Raw genomic sequence first — 25,931 nt, forward strand, 5'->3', positions numbered from 1 at the left:
CAAGCCGAAAGCACTTTGGAATTGTTTTGTATTGTCGCACCTTGGCCAACTGAACATCGCATATTTGTATGTATGCCGAACAAAAAGGCTTACATTTTGCACAATTATATAATACAAATCCACAGTGTCCAGTAGCCAAACAGATTCCAGATATCCATATATTGTTTCTCACGTTTATTTCTCCTCCAATCAAAACGGACATACTTTTAAAGTAGGCGTGGTTTTTATCAAGGTAGGTTTCACGTCAGAGTCGTATGGAGTGCGAAGAAGGTTGAATTCTACTGCCACTCTCAGTTATAAAAGGTAATAATAACTTAATTACAGAAGCGTGTATTTTGGCAGTCCGTTAAAGTGTTAACCTCACGTTCAATTATGCGTATGTTGCATTATTTAACTTAATTCGCAGTTTACAGTGCGATATACATATATGTAGTTGCTACTTAGCAAGCAAGTTAGCCTAATCATCCAGCCCACCAGATTAGCGACATTCTGACTCGGTTCCCTTATGAAACCCAAGGGTTATCCTTTTATCACTTGCCAAGTGATCTTGCTAGCATTTAGCTCAGCAATAAAATATCTAAACCTGGCGATCGGTCTGGGCTGTCGCTAGCTAGGTCGATCCCCTCACACCGTTACATTTCCCTGCGAAAATATGAATGGTCTCGGCCCAAATGGGGCGGCATGTGTCTCAGCAGGAAGAGTGGGTTGGCTGGTAACGGGAAGGTTGCTAGTTCGATCCCCGGCTCCGCCTAGCTGAGTCTCGGGGTGTCCCTGAGAAAGACACCTCACCCTAACTGCTCCTGACGAGCTGGCTGTCGCCTTGTTTGGTTGACTCCGCCGTAGGTGTGGGAATGTGTGTATGAATGGGTGAATGTTAAGCAATAATTGTGAAGAGCTTTGAGTGGCCACTGGTTAGACTACTAGTTGGTGTAGCTGTACCGAGTCCTGGTCCAATGACATGTCTTGTTCAACAGACGTGACTGCTCCGAGAGCACCCGTCCTGGTTTGAAACAAAACAGGCTCAAGACCTCTGCAAATAACTCTGGAAGTAGGAGAAGGAGCAAGGGTAACCTTACTAGGTTGGCCTATTCCTGTTTTTGGCCGACGATTGAATGAGCTGCTTGGATCGTATTGTTTATTCTTATTTCTAAACATTCGCAATAGGAGAACATACGTTCGTCAATTTACATTTATTCATATAAATAGTACACCAAGTTAAATAATTACTTCTGGCTAGCTGTGTATAATACCTGAGAGAGGTTTGGAATTTAATGCTGTGATTGAGAGCCCAGTTACATCTGATGGATGGTATGCTTTGCTCTTGCAAGGTAAACACACACACACACACCCACACACTGTATGTAGAGATATTTTGGTGTATGTCAAGCCTGCATGTTAATCTTTCTTACATCAACAAATAAGTTCAAGACTTGATTCTTGCACTTAGTTGACTGCCAGCTGTCTAGATTGAATCTCAGCAAAATAAAGAGCGTTGAATTATCTGAGTTATGGTACAGCCTGTTGGTAGGAGCAGCTGTCAACCGCACTGACCTCCCACACACCCCCTTTTATAGTTGCCAAGCTGTGAATCCCCAAATGCAATACATATTTTTGCTCTCGGAAGCCAACTAAAACGGTCACAAGTTTCACAACACCAGGCTCAACGTTATTGTGCAGGACTTCCTCCACATAATACTTGGCTAGGTTTTCTTGTGTACGAAGCATCGAGCTCTGGATGCAAAGCTATTGAAGTGGGACAACCAGTCCTTCCACGTGGTGAAACATTGCCTGAAGCACATTCTTTGCAGTGTACAATCTCAGTTGTGAAAGGAACAGGAGGGCAGTCAGGCAGTCAGGCATACATCAGCACTGCATACCTGCAGTCACTCGGTCAAGGAGTGGTGTGGTGTCTGGGCTGGCAGCTTCTGTGTGTGGGGTTGAGAACAAGAAGCAGCAAAAGTGAGGAAGTCTCCGAGCACAAACATTAGGCCCGCTGCTAAGGCTGGTGGGGAAATTGAGTTGACCCCCTGGTCTAGGGTCCATTGGGCAATGACACCTTGGCTATTTTAGAGCCACCGTTATACCGGTGCTTAAGCCACAGGCAGGGCTCCCATTTGGTAATAGAGGGCTTAGAGCAATCTGTCACAGAGACCCATTGTTGTTGTAAAAGGTGGCTTTGTGACTGAAAGGTTGCCATCAGAACAACTGTGCTAGCTGTTACGTTTCTTTATTTTTTTTTACTTCTGACAAAGTATTGTCTGTTTTTTTAATTGACTGAATGTCATGACAGCTATTTCTGGGGGATGGTAGGCCAGCCCTAGTCACCCAACACTATCTACATCTGCTTCCTGCGCTGCCTTCAGCGTAACCGAGTCATAGCGAGGGCACAGGAAAATTAGATCCTGCACTTGTTTTCCATCTACTAATGAGTTAGTAGGGCTGGATGGAGTGGTGTACCGATTCCCTTTCAGCTTGAGAGTGTGTAGCCTATGTGGCGAATTCAATGTACTTCCATAAGATATAGGTATTTATGTATGATTGCATGAAGGCCATCTTTGGGACTTATCAATGCATTGTACTGCCCTCTATTGGCCAATTATATAATTGCAAAAAATAAATATGTGATCTTTTGTTTGCCAAATAATGATTATGTAATATGTACCCTATTGACAAAACCAATTGCCACAGTATGTGTTGAAAAAAAACCTTGATTCTAATGTTGGTTCTTAAGTTGTTACTTCTAAAGTGGAGTGCGGCTGTTTTGAAAAAAATGTATTTCTTTGGTTATCAATAAAGTTTTAAGTAATTATTTATGAAATTCAGTAAAAAAATATATTGTTCAGTCTTACCTTATTTATAAGCCTTGAGTTAATTATTAATGACATGATTAATGATTAATGGTAAATTACATTAACAAAACATTGACCAACATTTGGTGATGTTAATAACTGCTATGTAAAAGGGTACCTATATGCTAGTGCCCACCCAGATGTGCGATGCATAGGTCAGTGTACCTTCCTATCGATTGAACTATACCAACTGGAAGGCTGATCCATCATACATCTGGGTGGACACGTTCCCTTGTGAAGTCGCTAGAGGGTCGATTTTGAGATGGCTTGTAATGGCTAATCAATATCCCACCTGGTCACAAAATAGGGGCCCTTCAACAAAGCACGTTTTATTCATCTACAAATGTATATTATTTTTTTGTAAACGATCTGTTAACATTAACTAAAGGCTTATAAATGGATGTTTTGAACTCATATAAATGACTCATGACTGAACGTTCATAAAGTCTTATTTTATTTTTTATACTATACGTTTTACCTTTGTAATAAAAGTAACAATTCAGTAATGGTGCCGTACTGGTCCCCTTCCCAGCCCAGCCTCCAGACTGCATCATGGGGAAGAAGAGTCGAGTGAAAACCCAGAAGTCGGGCACTGCGGGGGCAGCCACGGTGGCGTCGCCCAAGGAGATGATGAGCTTCGTCTCCGAGCTTCTACAGTGTATGTCTGAGCTCGCTCTCATTTACATTTACATTTATTGCATTTAGCAGATGCTTTTATCCAAAGCGACTTATAATTAGTACATTCGTCAGAAGAAGGGGAAACAAAAATATATCGCATGTCGATACAGTAAGGATGTTCACAGAACCAAGTGCAAAGCATTAACCATCGCTAGGTTAACCCATTCCCTGTATTCAACAAAGATAGCTAGGATAGGATGCTACATAACATAGACATACTATAAGTGCGTACATTAAGTGCCGGGACCAACAACATACAATAAGTAGGAGCGGTGTGACGGGGTGGACTAGGTGAGCTCTGAACAGGCTCTCCATCTCTGTGCCTCACTACCGCCAATACGTTTTCAAATCCAGCCGTGTCTTCATCGTGGCTTGCACGGGGAAGCCTTTGCGAGGCTTTGTATGCACAATGTGTCTTCTTTCACTTTATATTCTTCTAAAAGTGCATTTTGGCAGCTTAATCAGCTACTGCACTTAACACATAAGTAACAATGTCTTCAATTGCTAGTTAATTCTCCTCTCTGTTCTCCATGACATTAACTGTGTCTTGAAAATGAACACAAAACCTCCAACAACCACAGGATTTGTGCCAGAGGGGTGATTACCCAACTGCATCTATTTCTAGCACATCTCGTATGCTAGAAAGCTATTACTTTTCTAGGAAGGGAAATTGCTCTTGCTGATCTTGCTTGTGTCTTCTTCGTAATGACATGCGTTGTGCTCTCTGTCTAGTGTGTAGCAGCACAGCGCCCTCCCCAGGTAAGGAGTGGGAGGAGTATGTTCAGATCCGCGCCCTGGTGGAGAAGATCCGCAAGAAGCAGAAGGGTGAGTCTCTCTCTCTCTCTCTCTCTCTCTCTCTCTCTCTCTCTCTCTCTCTCTCTCTCTCTCTCAATGCAGGGGAGAGATATTGGGGTATTTTCTTATGTGCTGAAAAGTGATCCAATCCTTGTGTGCGTGTCCCACCTCCAGGCATTTCAGTGCAGTTTGATGGCAACAGGGAGGACTACTTCCCCGAGCTGATGGCCTGGGCCCAGGAGTGCGGGGCGTCCTGTGAGGGCTTCGAGGTGTCCAGCTTTGGGGAGGAGGGCTACGGCCTGCGGGCCACCCGCGACATCAAGGTGAGCTCAGAAACCAAATGTGATCTGTGGGATTTCTTCCCCTTCCCCCTTTCTTCCAACATAATGTTGAGCCTGTGGTATGGAGAGGGGGCGTCCAACGCCTAAGCCCTAAGCCCACCTCATTTTGTGTTTGCCCTGGGGGACGCCTACCAAGGAAACCGTGTTTGTAACCCTGGCCATGTATTATGAGCCATGTCACGCTCACAGAATACCTGGGATTCTCATACACCGATATGGCGGCAAGGTTTATTCCCCCCGAATTGGGTCTCTCCTGTAACGCGTGACATGATTTAATGTCAAAACGCATGGGAATCAAAGGAGGATTCATGTTGTGTGTTGAATCATGTATTTCAGACGACCACGCTTCTCATGGGGCCGTGCCTGGCACTCTTGTTGTTGATGTTTCTGCTTATAAATTCCTGTGCAGTTAATGTGGTTCAACGTGTGTGTGTGTGTGTGTGTGTGTGTGTGTGTGTGTGTGTGTGTGTGTGTGTGTGTGTGTGTGTGTAGGCAGAAGAACTCTTCCTGTGGATCCCCAGGAAGATGCTGATGACTGTGGAATCTGCCAAGAACTCTGTTTTAGGTAAGCCCCGCGGGCACCCAAAGAGACACATGCCAGCTTACCCAGTCACAATGGCTCGTTAAATGTGCTCATTAGATCACATTCAGGCTATTTGGGATGTTCAGTACAGTAACTTGGCAGTATTGGCAAAGTAGCAAGAGAACAATGGGCAAACAAGGCAGTTTCAGTCCAATTTCACGGTCCATTTCAAAATTTTGGGACAAAACAATAGTTTGGTGGAGTTTTACCGGCAGTTCCCATTTTAATTACCCTTTAATGACTGCACCACGTAATTGCCAAAGAATCGGCTTCCTCTCTAGCACTAAAGACCTCTCTCTAACATCGGAAAGCCAAAGGAAACTAATTGTAGTTTTCCTACGATTAGTAGCTGCCAATTGTATCAGCTATTTTCTGACACATTGCAATGACACCATAGAAGGGAGGGCGTAGAGGATTATTAAAAGATACTAGGAGCCGAAGGAGGTACTTGGAGAGAAGCTTTAAGAAAAGGAATACGTTAATAATAAGTAATAAATAATATATATATATATAATATATTATATATTATAAAACATATTAAAATAATTTAAATAAGTGTAATATTGAGAGAAGACACTGAGGCTTGCCATCTGGGTTGCTGTGGGCGAGGAAGGGAACCTGGACGAGGTGACTCACAATAAGAGAAACTAAATATAGCATTGATTGGATAACATTATTCCACATGAACATATACCGGTGATGAGGGGGCGACACAGCTTATTCTTTCGGCTGGTTCCTGAAATCGTGTTGGTCAATCCACAGCTGTTTTTAATGAGACACCATGAACAAGGCCTCCTCCGAGTCCTCATCAGCACATAATCATCCCAGGTGCCAGTGTTCTGCCAATTTATGCTACTTTGGGCAGCATGATTCGATAGACTCTGACAAGGGAGCATACACTGGCAGAACAATGTTTACAACTACCCTATCAAAAAGTGCTACCTTATGTGTTTGGTAGCGTTTTTGATCTGTAGACCAATTGCCTCTATCAAACGATGCTCCCGCTACAGAATCAGATACTACAGTTATTTTACACCACTACTCACTCCATGTACACTGTAGGAATATGGGGAGACTATTATGGTCTTTATTGGAGATTTCAGGGGTATAGTAGGTGTATTGTACACCACTACTACACCACAGATCAATAGTGTCATAATGTGAATGCGCAGAACCAATAGGTAGCACAATTTGATACTGTGTACTGCCTAAATTGGCAGTACACCGGTCGTATCCCGGTGCACTCTCTTCATGACCTCACCCATACGATGACCCCCCCCCCCCCCATGGTGCTCCAGGCCCGCTGTATGGCCAGGACCGGATCCTGCAGGCCATGGGCAACGTGACGCTGGCCCTCCACCTGCTGTGCGAGCGGGCCAGCCCCTCGTCGCCGTGGCTCCCTTACATCAAGAGCCTGCCGGCGGACTACGACACGCCCCTCTACTACGAGGAGGAGGAGGTGCGCCCCCTGCTGGGCACGCAGGCTGTGCAGGACGTGCTGAGCCAGTACAAGAACACGGCGCGCCAGTACGCCTACTTCTACAAGGTGGTGCAGGTGAGCGGCCACACGCGCGCACGCACACACAGTTGTAGTGTGTGTATATTGGAGGAGCTTAAAAAGGTGGCATTGAGTTATTCCTGTGTGGTTTCAGAAAAAGGGTTCCTCTGTCTTTAGCTGGGGAGGGTTGAAGCCGTGTTTTATATTGCAATGTGTTTCACAATTTATTATCCCTGCCAGTATAGTCAAACACTGAACATATCCGAAGGATTTGACTGAGACCCTTTTCTTGGCATTCACACTGTTTCAAAGTCAGTGCATATATTGTGACCAGCCCAAAACATTTCCCTACATACCCACATTGCTTCGGTTACCTTTTACATACATCTTACTGTCATGTCCTCCTGCGCAAATAGCGGCCATTCATATCGTGATATATCCTTTATAAATCAATATATTGGCCACTCCCTGCTCCCTGAGGAAAGGAGCAGTGTGAGAGGGCGTTATTAGATAAACCTAGCTTGGATAAGTACTGTTTACAGTCCTGTGTGTTTCTGTTTTTGTCCCCTCCTCATTTATCTCTGACCACCACCACACACTTTACCCGTTCCCCTCCTCCTTCCCCCTCCTCCCTGTTGGTGTGCCATTGTGACCTGGGAATCCAGTTAGGACATTTGCAGCAATATTGAGCAAGCGAGTGAGCAACGGCACACCGGCCTTTTCCGAACTCAATTTCACAGATCCGCCACAGGGAAGTGCTGGGGTTGTGAGGTTTTGCCTCCTGCTGTGTTTGTGTGTTAGGACCACCGGGGGGCGCAGTTGCACCTGCTTGGTGGTTGGGCGCTTGGTGGCCGGGACTCTGGCAGGATCTGGGTGTAAATGGCACAGGGTTGATCAGAGCGCAGTGGATAATGCACTAACAGCGATGTCCGATGCCCTTCAGTGCCTGCATTAGCTGCTCCGAGGTTATGCTGGGTTATAAAGAGTTTAAACCACACACAGGAGTTTTGGGTTTTGTGTTCAGGGACCAGTTGGGTTGTGTTCTTCATGTGACTACGTTCACACAAGCTAATGGCTGGGTTGAAGAGTTCAACCATTCTGTATCAAACTGTTTGATAAAGATACTTGTTCATTGCAGTTGCTGTAAATCAGTGGCCGTTAATAATTGGGGATGATGACATGGACGTGTTTAGTATGGAAAAAATGTTGAATAAAGTTTTATATTATGACTATATTTAACAAGGGCCATTAACACTCCTGTAAAATTAGTAGTTGCAATGCAAAATAGTTTTAGTCTGAAGAGGGGGAGGGGAGGGACAAGGCGACATTTGGGTAGTTGGGATAGTTTAGAGAGGCAGTGTGATAACGGTCTATGATGAAATATTTGCCAACCCTAGCCAGGCGGCAGATAGTGGTATGCTAATCTGAGAATATGCTAATTATCCCTTCCTAACAGAAACATTAAATGACACACACACACCGAACACACACACACACACACACACACACACAAACCTACACACACACACACACACACTGAACCATGTGAAAACCATTGTCTTATAAATAATTGTGTATATATTTGCTAATTTAAGTCAAGCAAGGCCCCAGATTTTATACATCCGAATGTGTTCTCAATTTCTTTTGTTAGTTTACATTTTCTCTACAATTTGTTAGCTTATATGGGTGAGTGATATGATACATTTCTATCTGAGTATCTATAAGTCACATCATCATCATATTCATATGCAACCACTCTTAGTGAGAATCCACTAGATGGGAGTGTTGCATTCTTTGAATCTATAATAGGGATATTTTGAGGAAAGCCACAGAGAGGATTTCCTTTACAGGTCAGATGGCTTTGGTTGGACCTCGGTCCAGTGTCCAGAGGGGTTTCAGTAGAATTATAATATGTATGCAGTCATCCCATTGTTAAAGATAATACTCCCGCATTTCTCCACCTGGCCATGAGAAACCAACATACCGCCACGTAGTGTTAGAAAACAACCGTCCGAGAAAAACGAAGTCTGATGCCGGATCTTTTATTTTTCCATTTAACTTTCACCATACTTTTCAAAGAGCTTTGACAAAGCAATACAACACAAGGGGCCTATCTGATGTTCTCTGCAGAAAGGTAAAAACCAGGGGCCTAACAGGGTGCGCTTGAAGCGGCCTCGTAATGGAAGAGGGCTGGTGTGCAGATAAGACATTCTCATGACCAGTGGCACAGAGTTGAATGGCAAAGGTTGACATGTGAGATTACTCTCTCTCCCTCTTGCTCTCTTTTTTCGGTCATTCCTCTAACTTCGTCCATCTCTGTTCTCCGTCTTTCATTCCCTCTCTCTGTTCTCTCTTGCTCACTCCTCGTCATCACTCTTTCTCTCTCTCTCTCTCTCTCTCTCTCTCTCTCTCTCTCTGTACGCTCTTTGCTCTCTCGCTCTGTTGTCTCTCTCTCTGTCCAATTTTTCTCTCTCGCTGTGTGTGCGCGTGTGTGTGTGTTGCGCTTGGCTTGAGGCGGGGGACTCTGCAAAGAGGGCACGTTGAGGTGTGTGTGTACACACGCTTGCCTGTGTGTGTGTGTGCGCGCGCGTATGTGTCACGGTCCTGTCCCCTCATCTTTGATACATCTCTTTTTCATTGCAGCCCCCTCCCTCCCCCATCCAACATGCATCCACTCTCACCCCTCCTTCCCCTGTAATCCCTCACTCTGTCCTTCCCTTTGTTGCCCCTCTGTCTTCCTCCTCTCACCTCTTCTCCTCCTCTGTGCCATCTCACTCCTCCTCGTCCTCCCCTACCACCTTTTTTCTCTTCTCTGTCCTATCCTCCCAAGTCGTTTTTTGCATTGTGTCTGTGTAATGACTACTGTCAATGTCAGCTCTCTCTCTCTCTCTCTCTCTCTCTCTCTCTCTCTCTCTCTGAGTTGCTCTCTGTCTCTCTCGCTCCCCCTCTCTCTCCCTCTCTGTCCCTTCCTCCCTTCCTGCTCCGTCTCCGAGGCAGCCGCAGATGACCGGGCCGGAAAATTAGCTTGTCGCATCGGCTTTGAATTCAATTGACCTGATTGTACCTTCCCAGCAATACCGCAGACCGGGGAGACGGACCTGATGGAGAGAGAGCGGGGAGAGAGGAGGGTCGAAGATGGGACACTCACACTCCCCTATCCCCTACCCCTCCATTCTCTCTCTCTCATTCTCTCTCTTCATGACTTAATCTCTATCCAGCACTGTGCTTTTGTGTTTGATGTAAGCACAAGCACTAAAGTGTGTGTGTGTGTGTGTGTGTGTGTGTGTGTGTGTGTTTCTACGCGTGCAGGGTTTTTGCTGATGTGTGTAGCAGACACAGAGGTTGGAAGGACTCTCCCACACAGGAAATATAGCTCCTGTGTATGTGGGCTGTTTTCTGACAATTTCATGCCCACCTTCTCTCTGTGTGTAAAAATCTGCAAAGTCCTATTACTCTGTCCCTTAGAATTCATATGTGTGCTATGTGCAGACCCAGGTGCTTCTTTATAAGGTGACCCTATATGCAGCAAATGCAAAGCACCTCTGAAATGAATGTGCATGTGATGAGAAATGGTCCGAAGTCCCATAGGTGTCACTTTGCCTCCCTCTCTCCCCCTCCCACTGCCTCTTCAACATGTCATTCTCTTCACCGAAAATATCAACCGTCGCTTCACAACTGGAATCTCCCGGTTATTAGGACTCTTGACAAAGTTCAATTTTCTAGCAAAATAAGTACAGACTTCTTTCGTTGAATTCGTGTTTTATGTAGTTAATAAGCCATGCCTGTGCTGTGCTGACATTGCACTATTTCATTAGGCATTCTTTCTGATCAGATTTGATGCCAGTGCCATGAAATGCATCTCCCATTTTTCTGGCAAGTGAGCGTCCATGCAAATTGTCTGTTGTCTGACATCAAGTGTTTTGGAAAGTGGAAGACTGGAAGCACATTTTCTCAACTACCAACTAACTAATTAACCATCCAATTACTTACATCACTGCATGAGGTCTATAGGATTTTGTTTAGTCTATTACCCCCGCCAAGACTCTAAACTTTGCTGTGAACATCTACTTCTCTCGCTCTCTCTAGCTCTCTTTCTCAGTTCCCCTTTATAATACCCTTTATCCATATCTCTGTCCCCCTCCAACCATGTGTTATCACAGACACACACACACACACACACACACACACACACTGACACACACACAGGAGCACACACACACAGGAGCACACACACAACAGCACCTCTCTTGATGAATTAGCATCTCAAGACAAGGGTCATCCATCATGTGCCACTGTGGATCCCGTGCACCCACAGGAACGTGTGCATGTGTGTGAGGGAGGGAGTGAGAGTTAGGTTAATACGTCGCCCGCCCATCTCCACCGAACACTTTTTCCCACTCGTAAATGTGTACCTGTGTATGTCCTGTTGTCAAGGCTACCACAGAGGAGGTTAACTTTCCTCCACTGCAAACTCCCTGCCTTAAGAACAGTGGTCAGTGGTCGATTCCTGCAGTGCCTTCCATCTGGCTGACCACTTTGAAAACAAAAAAAAATGTTTTCAAACAAGACACAAGACAAAACAGGTTGTTTGTCATTCGAGACAAAATCATTTCCCGACAATAATGGAGAAACATCAGCTTATCATGATCCTGGCTTATGAAGACTTCTTCCTACATTCGGATGAAGAAGAACAACATTCATTTGTCATTGCAGAACCACTGCACAACTATGCGGCTCAGGAGGCAGAGCGGGTTGGCGGGTAACCGGAAGGTTGCTAGCTCGATCCGTCTTCTCCTATCGACTGTTGAGGTGTCCCTGAGCAAGGCATCTCTCCCTACCTGCTCCCGGCGAGCCGGCTGTCCTCACGCATGGTATACTCCGCCATCGTTTTGTGAATGTGTGTATGAATGAGTGGATGTTAAGCAATATTGTAAAGCGCTTTTGAGTGGCCACTGGTTAGAAAAGCGCCATATCAATGGAGTCCATTTCCCATTTGACCGATCGCTAGCTGCAGCACCAGGGGCAATGGGCAGCCACAGTGGAGCCCGGGGGCCGACCCCAGGCCTTCTGTCGGTGCCCCGGTCGAGGGTACAGGCGGAGTATATTCACCTCACATGTATGCCTTTTCGGGAGAAGCCGAGATTACGTCCTTGGTAGCGAGAGACCATTCTGTTCCAGCGGAGCGCGGGTCGATGGGATTGGTTTTGAATGAGTGTTCAACACATCCTTTTAAGGACGTACCAGACGACACACACAGGGGCAGGGCTCCCGGGTCAGATAAGAGCATACCTAACAGCGGGCTAGGTGTGGAAGCCCCCCCCCCCCCCCCCCCCCCCCTCCCTCCCTCCTCACTAGATGAACTGCCTGGGCCCCGCTGGCCCCGCCCCCCCTGCCGTTCTCGACATGGTGTTTTTATGTCAGGAGCGGCGCGGGGTCGCCGAGCTGCTCCGCCGGAACCTGCTTATCTTTTAATGGCTGTCGGCACCGGGAGGAGGAGGAGGAGGAGGCTTAGCTTACACCCTCTTCCTCCTCAGGTTACCCCACCCTCCCTCCCACCCTCCCTCCCTTCTCAGGCCTAGAGTAGGGAGCGCCGTCAGGTTGGCAATTTCTTCCTCCGGTTTAATCCCTTCCAGCCTCACTTCCTAATTTTGGGAAAAACGCGCACACACAGACACACACGGACACACACACGTCTGATCTCGGGGTCTCCGCGCTCCATCTCGTGTCCCCATCTCGTTCGGTTACAGCCGGTCAATCCCTGTCTTGAAGGAAGGTGTGCATTCTAGCCCGGGACTGAGTGCCAGGGTAATTGTTTTCCCTGTGTGTGTTTGTGTGAGTGTGTGTGTGTGTGTGTGTGTGTGTGTTACTTTTGACTGGTCAGTTTGTGTACCATTGTGTAGGAGCATCCGAGCTCTATCCCGTTTCACTTACCTGTATGTACGAATCAACGTCACTGCACTCAGCAGATGCTCGCTCGTGCGTTCACACACACACGCACATGCACACGCACGCGCACACATCATCTGCCATTGGGGGGATATATGATGTGACCAGTGTACTTCACCTTTGCCACATTAGTGTGTGTGTCCTATCATATCAGTGTCCCTGAATCTTTTTGGCGCCAGGGAAATGTGTTGGCGAGTGACATGGCCGTTGAACTTTATTAAATGATCGGGATAACGAGGGTAACCTCTATTTTAAGATGAGGAAAACCTTTAAACAGTGGTTGTGTCTTTTAGTTTGCTTGTCTTGAAGGTGGGTGGTTTTTAACATGTGGTTCTATGGAGGATATGCTTGACCTTATTTTTGGCTGGTCCGGGATATTATTAAATTCATCTTGTGCTGTATCAACAGGTTTACTATGGGGGTACCTGGGAGCGAATGAAATGAGCAAGCCTGAATCAGTGCTTTAGCATTAAATATGATATTCTTTTTTGGTGGTTGTTATGATTACTAAGAATATAAGGGTTGCAAAAGTTCTGCTTTTGAGGGTCTGAGTGTAAAAAAGTGCATTTGGGTGTTTGTGTTTGAGTCAAATTGTTGACCAATGCATGTATCGGTATGAAATAACGTATATAATGGACGGATGGTTCTCCCAAAAAAATGCTATAGTGGGGATGTGCCTCCATATAACATTATAAGATAGGACTGTCGCAACAAACGCATTTAATTCTGAAATGGTAGGATTGGTTAAAACACATCTTCATGAAGCAAAAACGGAAATATCAGGTCATTTCCCTGTGTGGAGGAAGCCTGCGGCTATCGAATCCGGTCTTGGTCCGACACAGACTCTGTTAGTGCAGAGCTTCAACGTAAAGCAGGTCTTACAGCAGACGAGCCACGGAGTCGCTCCTGGTAGATGGGGCAACACACGTTGGAAGATTTGATATTAGGGTTTTTGTTCTGTGTTTAACATAACGGATGGCGATGCGTTACAAGCCTAAGTTCGGAGCAGTCTTGGAAGTCATAACGCGACTTTGTGTCTGCGCCGGTGTGGTGCTCTGTTTGGAAACACGACCCACTTAAGTTCCGATGATGACGCACTGCTTTGATCATAAAACTGAGAAGGTGTTTTGTTCGTTGTGCAAAGCATAGATGAAATTCTACTGAAGCTTTCCAGGAACACACGAAGGTATGCACTGGGCTGGCAGACGGATCGTGAGAAAAGAAAAACAAAACTACAGCCTTTAAAAACAAAACTACAGTTATTAGTAGGTAGAGCTTTTTAATATAGGAGGAGGAGGAGGGGGAGGGCGAAGGATCGGTTTGCGAGAAAAGAGATGTTGAGGCGCTGGTGGTAAAAATGGACCCCTATGCGATAGAAACATTTCACAACTTATCTAAAGTGAGTGATTCTGTTCAGATGAAGGAACACAGATGAATGATATGCGTGACGAAGGACATGACGATACTGCCAGAAGGCGGCTGATAAAGGGGTGCCACCAAATCTGTTAGGGTGACACCAAATGAGAAAGCTAGTGGCGCCGGTGCCAGCAGCAGAAACAGTCAGTCTGGAGCCCTGCATCAGCATTTGGTCTGAGTCTATGTGTATGGTGATGGATGCAGTGTTTTTTGGATGCCTCTTTGTGCCAGTTTCCCCCTATCCCCCCCCACACACTCACGCTTAGTAGTTCCTGATTGGTACTTCCTCTCGGTTGACTAAACTCCCTCTCTGCCACCTCATCCCACTCTTCTCCTTTTTTATCAGTCTCTCTCGTTCTATCCTGCTCTTTTATATATCTCACTCCCCTCCCCCCCCTGCGATCTACATCCGGGCTGCTTTGCAAATCAGCCCCTCAGAGGTGGCAGGCAGTGGCTTCAAACAGGGGAACCGGACACACACACACACACACACACACACACACACACACACACACACACACACACACACACACACACACACACACACACACACACACACACACACACACACACACACACACACACACACACACACACACACACACACACACAGGTTGCGTCGGGTCCAAATTGATGAGGCAGATTTATGACGGCTGCTGGGCACAACAAATTAAGTTGACAGTGATGTATGGGGGGCCGGTGTCACCCTGATCTCCCACAGCCCCCCTCCCACCCCCTCCTCCCCTTCCCCGCCACTGACGGACCAATGCTCATGCACACACACACACACACACACACACACACACACACACACACACACACACACACACACACACACACACACACACACAGACAGACACTCCATGCTGGCCCCCTACTCCCACACCTTCTTGTTAGGCATCCCACCAGGCGAACCCCCCCCCCCCCCCCCCCCCAATGCAGCATAATGAAATTCATTCTGATTTGTGTGCGTGTTTTTTTCCTCTTCTCTCTCTTTCTTTCTCTCTCTCTCCCCCCCCCCCCCTCCCCCCATCTCTTCACTGTCCGTTCCCCCCAGACTCATCCGACCGCCAGCAAACTGCCCTTGAAAGACAGCTTCACGTTCGACGACTACAGGTCAGTGTGTGTGTGTGTGTGTGTGTGTGTGTGTGTGTGTGTGTGAGCCTCGGCTGCCTGACTGTACCACTTTTCGGGGCTTGTTAAACAGTGGTGTGTTAAACAGTTGCAGTGCATGGGAATGTGTCCGCGCGCCCCCCCCCAAGCCAGCCTGCTCTCACCACCGGCACCACTGAAATCGCTTGTGTCTGTTCTCCTTGTTCTACTCATTAACAGCCGAATTATCTTTAAGGGAATTATTTATCACAGCGGCCTCCTTCACCACACACATGCACATACGCACGCGCACACCCGTGCGTTCATTAACAGCTCGTCTGACGCAAGTCACTGCTTCCACCGGGCAACGCCCAGGAGATCCTCTAGGGGGTCCACACACACACACACACACACACACACACACACACACACACACACACACACACACAACACACGCGCACACCCCCTAGTGCTAGGTCAGACACAGTTCTGTCCATACAGTGCGTAAGCTTTGTTATTTTGTTGCCGGGTTCAATATTGCAGTATTGATTCACTAGTTACACAGGATCACAGTTGCAGAGTCGGCTGTGTTGATTCCTGATCTTAATGCACATGTATTGTAAACTCACACACTTGGTTTATGTTGTACGTTCTGGCACTTAAAAATAGTACTTAGTTAAGCATCTTAACCTAGCTAGCTTTGTTGTGTACAGGGAATGGGTTATCCTAACAATTGTAACTGCTTGGCACTTGTTTCTATGAACATCCTTACTTTACCCACAGCGATAAATTGTTTCTTTCTTCTGACAAATGTACTTATTGTAAGTCGCATTGGATAAAAGCGTCTGCTGAATGCCCTAAATCTAAATAGTCTTAATCACTCGACTCTCTCTCTCTCTCTCTCTCTCTCTCTCTCTCTCTCTCTCTCTCTCTCTCCCCCTCTCTCCCTCTCTCCCCCTTTCTCTCTCTCTCTCTCTCTCCCCCTCTCTCCCTCTCTCCCCCTTTCTCTCTCTCTCTCTCTCTCTCCAGGTGGGCCGTTTCTTCCGTGATGACCCGTCAGAACCAGATCCCCACCGAGGACGGCAGCCGGGTCACCCTGGCCCTCATCCCGCTCTGGGACATGTGCAACCACACCAACGGGCTGGTGTGTGGAACACACTCCCTCAAACTCTCTCTCACACACACACACACACACACACACACACACTCACACTCACACTCACACTAGCACTAGCCCTAACACACATTGAGAATTTTACTATTTTCTATGCCCCTCAGATTACAACTGGCTACAACTTGGAGGATGACCGCTGTGAATGTGTGGCCCTGCAGGATTACAAGGAGAATGAACAGGTACTGGTGCTGTGTGTGTGTGTGGGGGGTAAAGCTTGGTGGTGTTAAGTCGAATGATTGACACAACCATAAATGAATGTTAAAAACCTCTGAGCTCTGTGGATGCACGAGCCGGTTTTCCCTTTCTAATTGAATACAAATATTGTGTTTGTACAAACGGGCTGTGTTTTTTTTTTTGAATTGCAGTGCAAAACCCTGTTTCACGGTTTCCTGTGACCTCTCACCTTCTGCCGTACGTCAGAGTGTGTCAGCGGTGGCTCTATATATACTCCCATCCATGCACAATAACACCAGGGGGAATCACAGAAAACATCCGTCCCCCTGACAAAGTTGTTTCCTATATTCCACAGTCTTTATCTCTCTCCTTGCATGCCCGTCCCTCCCCTCACACGGGCTTCCCCAACACCCGCTCACTCAGTCACAGCCAACCCGCCCCCCTTTCCCCAGCGTTGTCGTCGCTATCTGAGAACGCCACGGATGTATCGCCACTGATCTGTACGTGAGCGGGATGACAACCCCGGGCGCCTCTCTTGGTAGACGTGTGTGTGTGTGTGTGTGTGTGTGTGTGTGTGTGTGTGTGTGTGCGCGTGCGTGCGTGTGGTTAACCCACCGACTGATGCAACCCGTAGACATCAAGGGAGACAAGATTGTCATAACGCTGGACTTCTCAGCGGCACACGGGATATAATTCAGATCAATACGTTGATAAGCGGTTTCTAACCGGCTACTGCACGTTCCCTTATCGTGCGTTAGTCAAGCGAGGCATACGATGAGCTTGGAACGCCGACGCTAACGTAGATCCTAACACTGAAGCCTCCCCCTTCCTTCACCAACCCTCTGGACAGATCTACATCTTCTACGGCACGAGGTCCAACGCCGAGTTTGTGGTGCACAGCGGCTTCTTCTTCCAGGACAACGCGCACGACCGGGTGAAGATCAAGCTGGGCGTGAGCAAGAGCGAGCGGCTGTACGCCATGAAGGCCGAGGTGCTGGCGCGCGCCGGCATCGCAGCGTGAGTCTGCCTTTCATCACATTTTGGGTTGTTTTTTTTAAACAGCAGTCAGCGCTGTGCCAGAGCCCGTCCACGATCCAGAGGGTCTTTGACTAAACAGTGATTCCATAACCAATCTGGAGACATAAGAGGCAGAGCAATACTTAAATCCTCCTCTAACTTCATTGAAAACAAGTGACCACCGTTGTATGCAATGTATGTGTTGTCTGTGTTGACCTGCTTTTAGATAGATCAAAATGTGCCTGAACAGAGAAGGTGTAATGATTGTATTCACGGCCAGCCTAAGATGTGAGGTGAGCCCAGAACCCCATTATGGACTGGAGGAGAGGATCACGCACACAAACTTCACTTTTTCTTCTGTGTTTTGGCTTTCGCTTCATTGCCACTGTAAATATTTAAAACAATTAGGTCCCCCCTTGGGTATAATTGAAACATATAATATAAACGTTGCAGCAGACATCCCCCTATCCCCCTTCCCCCTTGCCCTACTCTTTTCCTCCGCCCCACCAAGTATCAATTTACCATCCACTCCCCTAACACTTTCATCACCAAGCTGCTTAATCATTTTATCATTACCACCCCTCCTCTCACCCCCTAGAATTATGCAGCCGTCCCTCCCCAGCATTTTTAATCTGCGCCTTTTTAATCTCTTATTGATGATGGGCTAAATCTCGACAGTGGAAATTAAATGGAACAATCCCCGTAGTTGGCGGGCGGCTCCATTAAACTGACAGATATGGTGATGTATCGTTCTTGTTGTCAGAGCTCTACCAATGGAGAACGGGAGACTGCTTCGCTGTCAGTCTTCTGGGGCGAGGAGTGAGACGGTGGTGTTTGCAGCTGAGGGTGGGAGGGGTATCTCCCTGACTCCTTTTGGATGCGTTTACAAATGCACTACTCGCCTCTTTTTAATGCTCGATGAACAGGCTCGGACCCAGTCACAAACACATCTTTGCGTTCCCTTCTTGCCATTCCGAGCAAACGCATGGGGTCGAATGTAACGGTGAATGTCTCCACCCCTCCGCAATGTGTTTTAATTGGAATCCGACAATTTTCTTGTATACTTTTTTGATTCTGTTAGAGTATTGTCTGCTGGATTCTCCTGCCACAATCAACACAGAAGGCTAATTTAATAACGTTGGACAAGGCTGCCAGCGTAATGTATTTTACTGTTTCCTGTGGTTTCTGGGATGTGCTGGGGTCTTTGGAGGGGGGCGGGGGGTAATGATGTTGACCCTGTCCTACAGATTGCCACATAGATCAATTTGCTGAAGTACAAAGGCAATATTGCCCCCTCCAGTAAAATGGTCTGGGCCCATGGCAATATGAGGAAACACAACTTTGTTCTGGAAAGTGATTCCAGGGAATCTTGGACCAGTCTTTATTGTTTACCCAAATAGGTATGTCCCATGTAATGCATACTTTATGCATGTACATAAGAATTCAAACCTAACCTTGGGATTGTCATTGTCAGTGTCATTGGGATCATGTAGGTATTCAATGGATCCTATTTCGAGGGCATATTCTAAGCCAGTAACATGGGTTACGAGAATGGGGACTAGTATTGAAACGCTTGGTCAATCATCAATTAGTCCGCTTTACGTCTTCACTTTATCTTCAGAAATGCACATTTTGGTTTGCTCTTGGTGAGCATTGAACAAAATGTGGTCGCAGGATAATGCTGGGACGCCGATGCTGCGAGAGATGTTAGGAGTTTAACCTCTAGCTTAAATGTCACAAACGGCAGGCACATTGCAGTGTACTATCTATCTACAGAGATCGTTTCAAAAGTCAGCCGAAGTTCCTGCATGCCTTCACAGTATTCACATCCATGAGTATTCCCATTTTTATACCTTTTTTTTTTTTCTCTCCCCCGCCCTCCCCCCAGGTCCAGTATCTTCGCGGTGCACGGCACCGAGCCCCCCATCTCGGCCCAGCTCCTGGCCTTCCTCCGGGTCTTCTGCATGTCGGAGGGTGAGGGCTACAGCGTCTCAGCGACCCCGCTCCCCCCCTCTGTCCCTGAGGAGTACCGACCCCCCCACTATCAGGGGGACGGTGTGGACCAATAACACCGTATTTGGTCTACACCGGGGGGGGGTCAAGGAGGTGGTTGAAGAGAGGAATTGGGGGGGGGGGAGTTCAAACAGTAGAACGTTGAAGAGGAGAATGGGAGGAGGGGGGGGGGGGGGGGGGGGGATTATAAAAAAAAGATAGACAGAAAAAAGAGGGCGAGCCCGTCCGCTTGCTGGGTGTTTAATTGATCCGGGCAGGCCACCAGATGTGTGTGAGAGGCAATCCGCGAGGAGAGAGTAGTGTGTGTGGGGGGGGGGAGGAGGAGGAGGAGGAGGGGGAGAAGTGGAGAGGAGCAGCGCTGCAATATTCATCGGCGGGTATGCGGAACGACACCGGTGTCATAAATTCCCCCAGCCGCGCCAAGGCCACATCCTCCCTCCCTCCACCCCAGGACTCCGCTTGATATATTATTTACATCTCGCTGTGTGTTAATTTTTAAAATGGCCCAGACGCCTTTTTGGATGGGGGAGGAGGAGGTTGTGAGGGCGGGGGGTAGCGGCGGCGGTTAGAGAAGGTCTATCACAAAGCAGGGATTGAGACGTGGTGGGTAGGTAGAGGGGCGGGGGCACGGCGAGGCGCTCGGCGCTCTTAACAGATGTGACATGACGGAACCCGGGGCTCACGCACTGCAACACACGGGGCAGCGGCGCCCGGGTCCCTTTCATGCCCCCCTCCTCCAGCCCTCCTTGTACCCGTGTAGTCGCTGCCGCCTGCGTAACACTCCGGATCAAAGGCAGAGGGGGCCAGGAGGACGAGTCCTTAGATGTTGCCCCGTGGATATTTTGGTCCCGTGGATACACTGTTAACAGGAGAACATTTTCCAATCTTAGATCTTGACCCAAAAGTGTGTGTTTTAAGTCTTTGAACTCACACGGGGGTAGCCTGCCAATTCAAATTAGAAAGTTACACCACCAATTAATTCAAAGAGACAAGATTCAGAGAGCAGCAATGGCTCGGATAAAGCTGAGCTGACACTGAGCCCCTCCCAGCCGACACATCCACACTACTGCCCAGTTCAGGTCCTCCCTGTCTCTTGACGTGCTTCCCGTGTCTTCGTTCTCTCCATCCAGAGGAGCTGAAGGACTTCCTCATCGGAGAAGGGGCCATCAATAAGATCTTCACCCTGGGGAACAGCGAGTTCCCCGTCAGCTGGGAGAACGAGATCAAGCTGTGGACCTTCCTGGAGACCCGGGCCGCCCTGCTCCTCAAGACCTACAAGACCACCATCGAGGTACCATACCGGAGGCGATGGCATGGGGGGGGGGGGTTTCACTGGTTGGCAAAATCACCTCTGGGGCGATCCATTTGGTTGAATAGGGGCGGGGGGGGGCTTTGACTGAACGTGGTATTTCCAATCTTGGTCTGCTGCTCATCGTACCTATTGTTGGTGCCGGGATGCGTACAATACGAGCCGGCACTAGAAGAGTGAAGGTTCAAAAAGACTGCTGTTAGAAAAAGCCACGCGAGAAAGTTGTAGTAGTAATAGTCGGGTTGTCGGGCGTGGTGGAATTTGCTGGAGTTTGTGGCGTTTAATTTATTCTAGTCCCATAGAGGTTAGATTTCCCATGGCCTGGCACGCACTAGGTTGTCCTAGTCTTATCGGTCTGAGGTTTAATTATTAACCTCTAGATAAGGTTTGCTGTGATTCAAAAAAATTGGCCTGAATTACGGTCCCAGAGCTCTCTGCCTCCCTCCCACATCCATTCTCAACGTATTTCCCAAACCCACGCCCCCCCGCCTCTCCCCCCGCCCTCCCCCAGGAGGACCTGTCTGCGCTGGAGCAGACGGACCTGACGCCCCACTCCCGGGCGTCCGTCCAGCTGCGCCTGGCGGAGAAGCAGATCCTGGAGAAGGCGTCGGCCAGCGGGCGGGGCAAGCGGCTGCACTTCCAGCGGCAGCTGGAGGAGGGCGCCGCGCTGCCGCGCTACGAGGAGAGCGACATCGCGCTGCTGGAGAACGAGGACGCGGCCGACGCCAAGCTGCCCATCGTCCTGCGCAAGCTGGAGGAGGTGGAGGAGGAGGAGCAGCAGGCCGGCCTCAAGGAGGAGCTGGAGGCGACCCCGCTGCTGCTCAACGGGGGCAAGGCGGTGTACGGTACGGACGGTGGCCGGCGGGGCCTCGCCGACGCGGCGGAGGCCAACGGGGAGACGGCGGAGGCGGAGGCGGCGGCTCTGGAGGAGGCCAGTAAAGCTGCGGGCTCAGCGCTGGACACGAGCGCAGGCCTGGACCAGATGGGCCTCACGGAAGGGGCCAAACTAAGTGCCAACTGAACGGAGGAAGGGGGTCCGATAGAAGACTGAATAGGTTTATTCCACGCACTGCCATAGCCCATGCTATTTATTTATTTTTGACCCACTGGGAATCGGAAGTAGAAACAGAATTATCGGGTTAACCTCTTCAACTCTAGGGTCCCCATATTTGGGGACTCTCGATCACTCTCGGGCAGAAACCTAAAAAATAGGCTGGAGCTTAATAGGTTAATCTAAATGTTTTTTTTGGTGGACATTTTTATTTTATTTCCCCTTTCTGCACGGACAGCGCCATCTCTCTGCGGAAACGCTGGTGCATTACAATCACTGTTTCTGATGCCTCAGTTGAATAGGTGACAGGTGATGGCATCTGGTGGCAAGTGCGCTCAGCTAGCACTCATTTGTACCGACCAGAAACGGCAATTGCGTGTTTGGTGCCGTCTTAACACCGATTTTGGGTTTACATTAGTACAAAATATAATTTGAAAACACAAAAGGATGAGTGTTCTACCGGTAGAAAGCAAGGGAGCCCTCCGAGAGCAGTACGCAGCATTTGCACGTGCTCAGGGAGACGCAGGGAAAAGGGCGGGATTGAGTTAGCAGGAAATTGTCCCCGGAAAAGCCAAAATCATATCTAATCCTTTCATTCGGTTTGGTTTATTGCTGCAGTTTGTCTCAATACACGTCTGCTATGATTTGAGATGACAATCATTTTCTATAGTTCATCTTGGTCATTGAGTTGAGAGGTTCTCTACTCACACTTTTTGGGTTTGACTCGTCAAACTCCGATTTTTCTTAAAGGATCTGTCGAAATATTTCAAGCAAAGTCATTCATGGAGGCTAAAACAGTTACTGAATACGTACGCATAAATATGTGTACCATTTTCGGAGAATGGCAGCTATATCTTAAATAGCAGATAGTGACATTTCATATGAACCCTTGGTATGAACCTTCCTGGTACGGTTGGCAGAGGCTCAGCTGAGCCCTGACACAGTTTGGTTCAGTTTTTCCTCCCAAACAAAAGTTATTCTCTTAATTTATACTTTTAGTATAAACCTTGTTTGCGTGATGTTTATTTTCAAAAATAAATCTATTTTGAATGTAATTACAGTAATGACCCTACGATGTTTGTCAATGGGTGAGACAAACGTCTTTTATTTTGCGTTTTTATTTACTTCCTTTTTTTGTCCCAATAGAAAGCCATATCCATGTATAAGCCCCTCCCCGCCATCAGCGAGTACACCAGGCCTCGATAGACAAAGACTTTGGTTTACAGGCATCGACTTCCAAGTATGTGCACATTGGCCTTCATCTTCAACATGATGCCGTCATGTAGGAGACGCATCATGGCGCTTTCAGAGTACAACAGCAGTGTCATAATAATGTCACAGAATGATGATTGTATGTGTCTACCCGGTTCACCTAACATATGACCGATACAAGGGTATATTTAACAAAATGTCTAAGGCCTTTATGCTTAACTTGTACAACAAACTTGCGTCTGTTAAGTCTGTAACTTGCCGAGCCTGTTTTCGTATCACACTTGTTTTGATGTGTAGCTTGAGCACTTCCCATTGACAAGGTTACAGTATTTTTTGAATGCAATCATCTACTCTTACTAACCTTTAAAGATTTTCAGTCTACTTGCTGCTTTTTCTAGAAAAACTAAAACTAAACAAAAACTAAACGAAAGAAAGGAACAATCCCTCAGACAGATAGTTTGTGTGAGCAGCTGGCTTTAGCCATAGATACAAGTGTTCCCTGGCACGGACCTTACTAGACGAAATGGGAACTTAAACCTCCCTCACCGCCGTAGACTCTGCAGTAGTTCTGTCTGAATTGGCATAGACATATTTTAAAAAAGCAGACACGCAAGATTGTACAGTTAAAGTGAAGATGAGAAAAACTTGTCCTAATGCTGTCCTAACGATTAAACTTCAGTCTTTTATTTCTCACCTCAGTTTGTGTGCTAATTGTTTGTTTTGAAAACCAAAGGGGGAGGTGTGGGGGTGTGGGGGTGTGTGGGTAGGGGGGAGGCAGGAAGAAGAGAGGAGGGTAAAATAAAAGTTTAATTCGATGCAATTTCTCCCCTTTTCTTTGCCCCTCTAGCCCCATTTTACACATTTATAAAAGAAACATTATCTTGAATCATTTAATTCGGGGCAATACAATTTTGAGATTTCGCCATTCATAATGCATGCAGCCCTGAGATAAAACCCCCTTTTAATCTCTGAATATATTATTATAATGGTGGTCGGTCGGGCAGCGGTGAGGGAGGTCCCCCCTCACATGTCCGGTGTCCTTACTTCTCACTGTCGGCGCACGGAGTGCATGCTTGGAGGACAAGGGGGTCGGCCTGGGGACCAGCACTCGCAGAAGTCATCCTGCCCCATGAATTATACACGCCTCCGCCCCTATTAATATACAATGGCGGCGGCGGCGGCGGCCGTCTGGCCCAGGCGTCTGCGCGGGCCGGACCAGAACAGAGTGTCGAAGCCCTCGACATTGTCCTGCGAGTGTTCACCAGAGTCGTGGTACAGCAGGTCTGTGATCTGACTCCTAGTGCGGTGTTTAAAGCCGGGGCCAGGTGTGTGGGAGGTGGAGACACGAGTCAAGACATTTATGGAGGCCAGCTTGGAGGTTGCAGCAGAGGAGGAGTGTCGATTGATCTCAGAGTGTGCGTGTGATGCACATTTTCTCCACTTGTCATCCGTGCAGGCTTCCTGCCTTGAGTCGGACGATTGAATGTTAAACATGACGAACACGTAACGCCTTAAAAGGAGATACTGCCATTCACCCTTTGACTTATGGGCCACCTTAACATGTGGAAGGTGAATATTGTATGTAACACAAAAGAGAATTGTTATATGGTTATAATTCTATATTTCTAAATTCTAATATATTAGTATATATATATGTATATATTTTAAAAAGTACATTAATAAAGAGTAATATAAATTATCATTGCATCACGGTTGCTTTTATCATGACTTGTGTGATTCAGAAACTTCAAAAAAAGATAACCCTTAAGTATTCCACTGGGTACCAGAGAGAGAGCGGTGTCTTGATTTCCCTGACTCGCCCCTTCCCTCTCTCTCCCCCCCCCCCCCCCCCCCCCCCCCCCCCCTCCCATCCCCTAACAGCCATCCTCCTCTCTAAGCACGGATGAGCCTAATTCGACCCCCAGGCAATGGCGATGATGACTATAATGGACCCGGCCATTTATTATTGATGAATATGTGCTGGATGAGAGATGAGGGGTTCGGTGGGGGTCAAGATACAGTGTGTTAACATGCACGTTAATAATCTGATCATAACATTAATAGGGGGGAAACTGTATTAGAACCGATCCAATTATCAAATTATTCACATCACGAGTACACTTTAGTCACGTTTACTATGCGCTTTGATGTGCGTGAGCAAGTGCCCGTTATAACGGCCCCAACCAAGAAATGGATCCCTTTCAGCAGGAGAAGCTCAGTCTGTTCTTACCTGTCAGTGAGTGGAAGCAAGAAAGGCCCAATAAAGAGGCAACCCAAAATTGTCTTTTGAAACTCTGCACTTTCCATGACTTCAGCAGGGAGATGTGTTGCATGTTGCAGAGCCGTGAGGACCAACGCACACGTTACCATATGAGTTTAGCGAGGGGGCTTCAGAGGCTTGTGGTGGTGACTATGCCTGCAGCGCCTACCCACCCACCCCCCCTGCTACAGGATGTGGCTGGCGTGCAAAAGGGCAGACACTGTTTAAGATTTAAACAAAAAGAAAGGGTATGCACTAGAGCAGATCAACACATCCAGACGCAACTGTTCTTCCATTAAGCTAAGGCACAGGTCGGAAACCCAATGCGACTATTGTGAAATGTAACGTCAAATCAAATATTAGCAAGAAGATCGCTAATAAAGAAGTGCTGCGCATCTTTTACCTACATCATTTGTCCGTAACAGTGAGGAGTTTATTTGGTTGAAAATGTTTCATCTTTGCATGGGGGGAGAATGTCCATGCAATACTCATGACCCTCATGGCTGTTTCCACCTCCATGAGT

General features: G+C 47.5%; 1 protein-coding gene across 1 annotated transcript; it reads left to right on the forward strand.

Annotated features, from left to right (window-relative positions):
• The first annotated feature begins 232 nt into the window (after positions 1-232).
• setd3 (SET domain containing 3, actin histidine methyltransferase) lies at positions 233-23,841 on the forward strand. The gene is made up of 13 exons (XM_079752886.1): positions 233-303; positions 3,382-3,507; positions 4,260-4,352; positions 4,497-4,645; positions 5,156-5,228; positions 6,545-6,801; positions 15,164-15,222; positions 16,228-16,342; positions 16,477-16,551; positions 17,397-17,563; positions 19,452-19,537; positions 20,707-20,867; positions 21,397-23,841. Exons 2-13 carry the CDS (start codon positions 3,402-3,404, stop codon positions 21,904-21,906), a joined length of 1,851 nt encoding a protein of 616 aa, XP_079609012.1. The 5' UTR covers positions 233-303; positions 3,382-3,401; the 3' UTR covers positions 21,907-23,841.
• Positions 23,842-25,931: the final 2,090 nt, after the last annotated feature.

The sequence above is a fragment of the Pollachius pollachius genome (genome assembly GCF_949987615.1).
Source record: "Pollachius pollachius genome assembly, chromosome: 15".
Lineage (NCBI taxonomy): Eukaryota > Metazoa > Chordata > Actinopteri > Gadiformes > Gadidae > Pollachius > Pollachius pollachius.

Bases quoted from the DNA above. Each gene is read 5' to 3' on its own strand.
- setd3 (XM_079752886.1), top strand. From the start codon at position 3,402: ATGGGGAAGAAGAGTCGAGTGAAAACCCAGAAGTCGGGCACTGCGGGG. The intron at 3,508-4,259 runs GTATGTCTGAGC...CTCTCTGTCTAG, and splicing joins CGTCTCCGAGCTTCTACAGT to TGTGTAGCAGCACAGCGCCC. The intron at 15,223-16,227 runs GTCAGTGTGTGT...CTCTCTCTCCAG, and splicing joins TTCACGTTCGACGACTACAG to GTGGGCCGTTTCTTCCGTGA.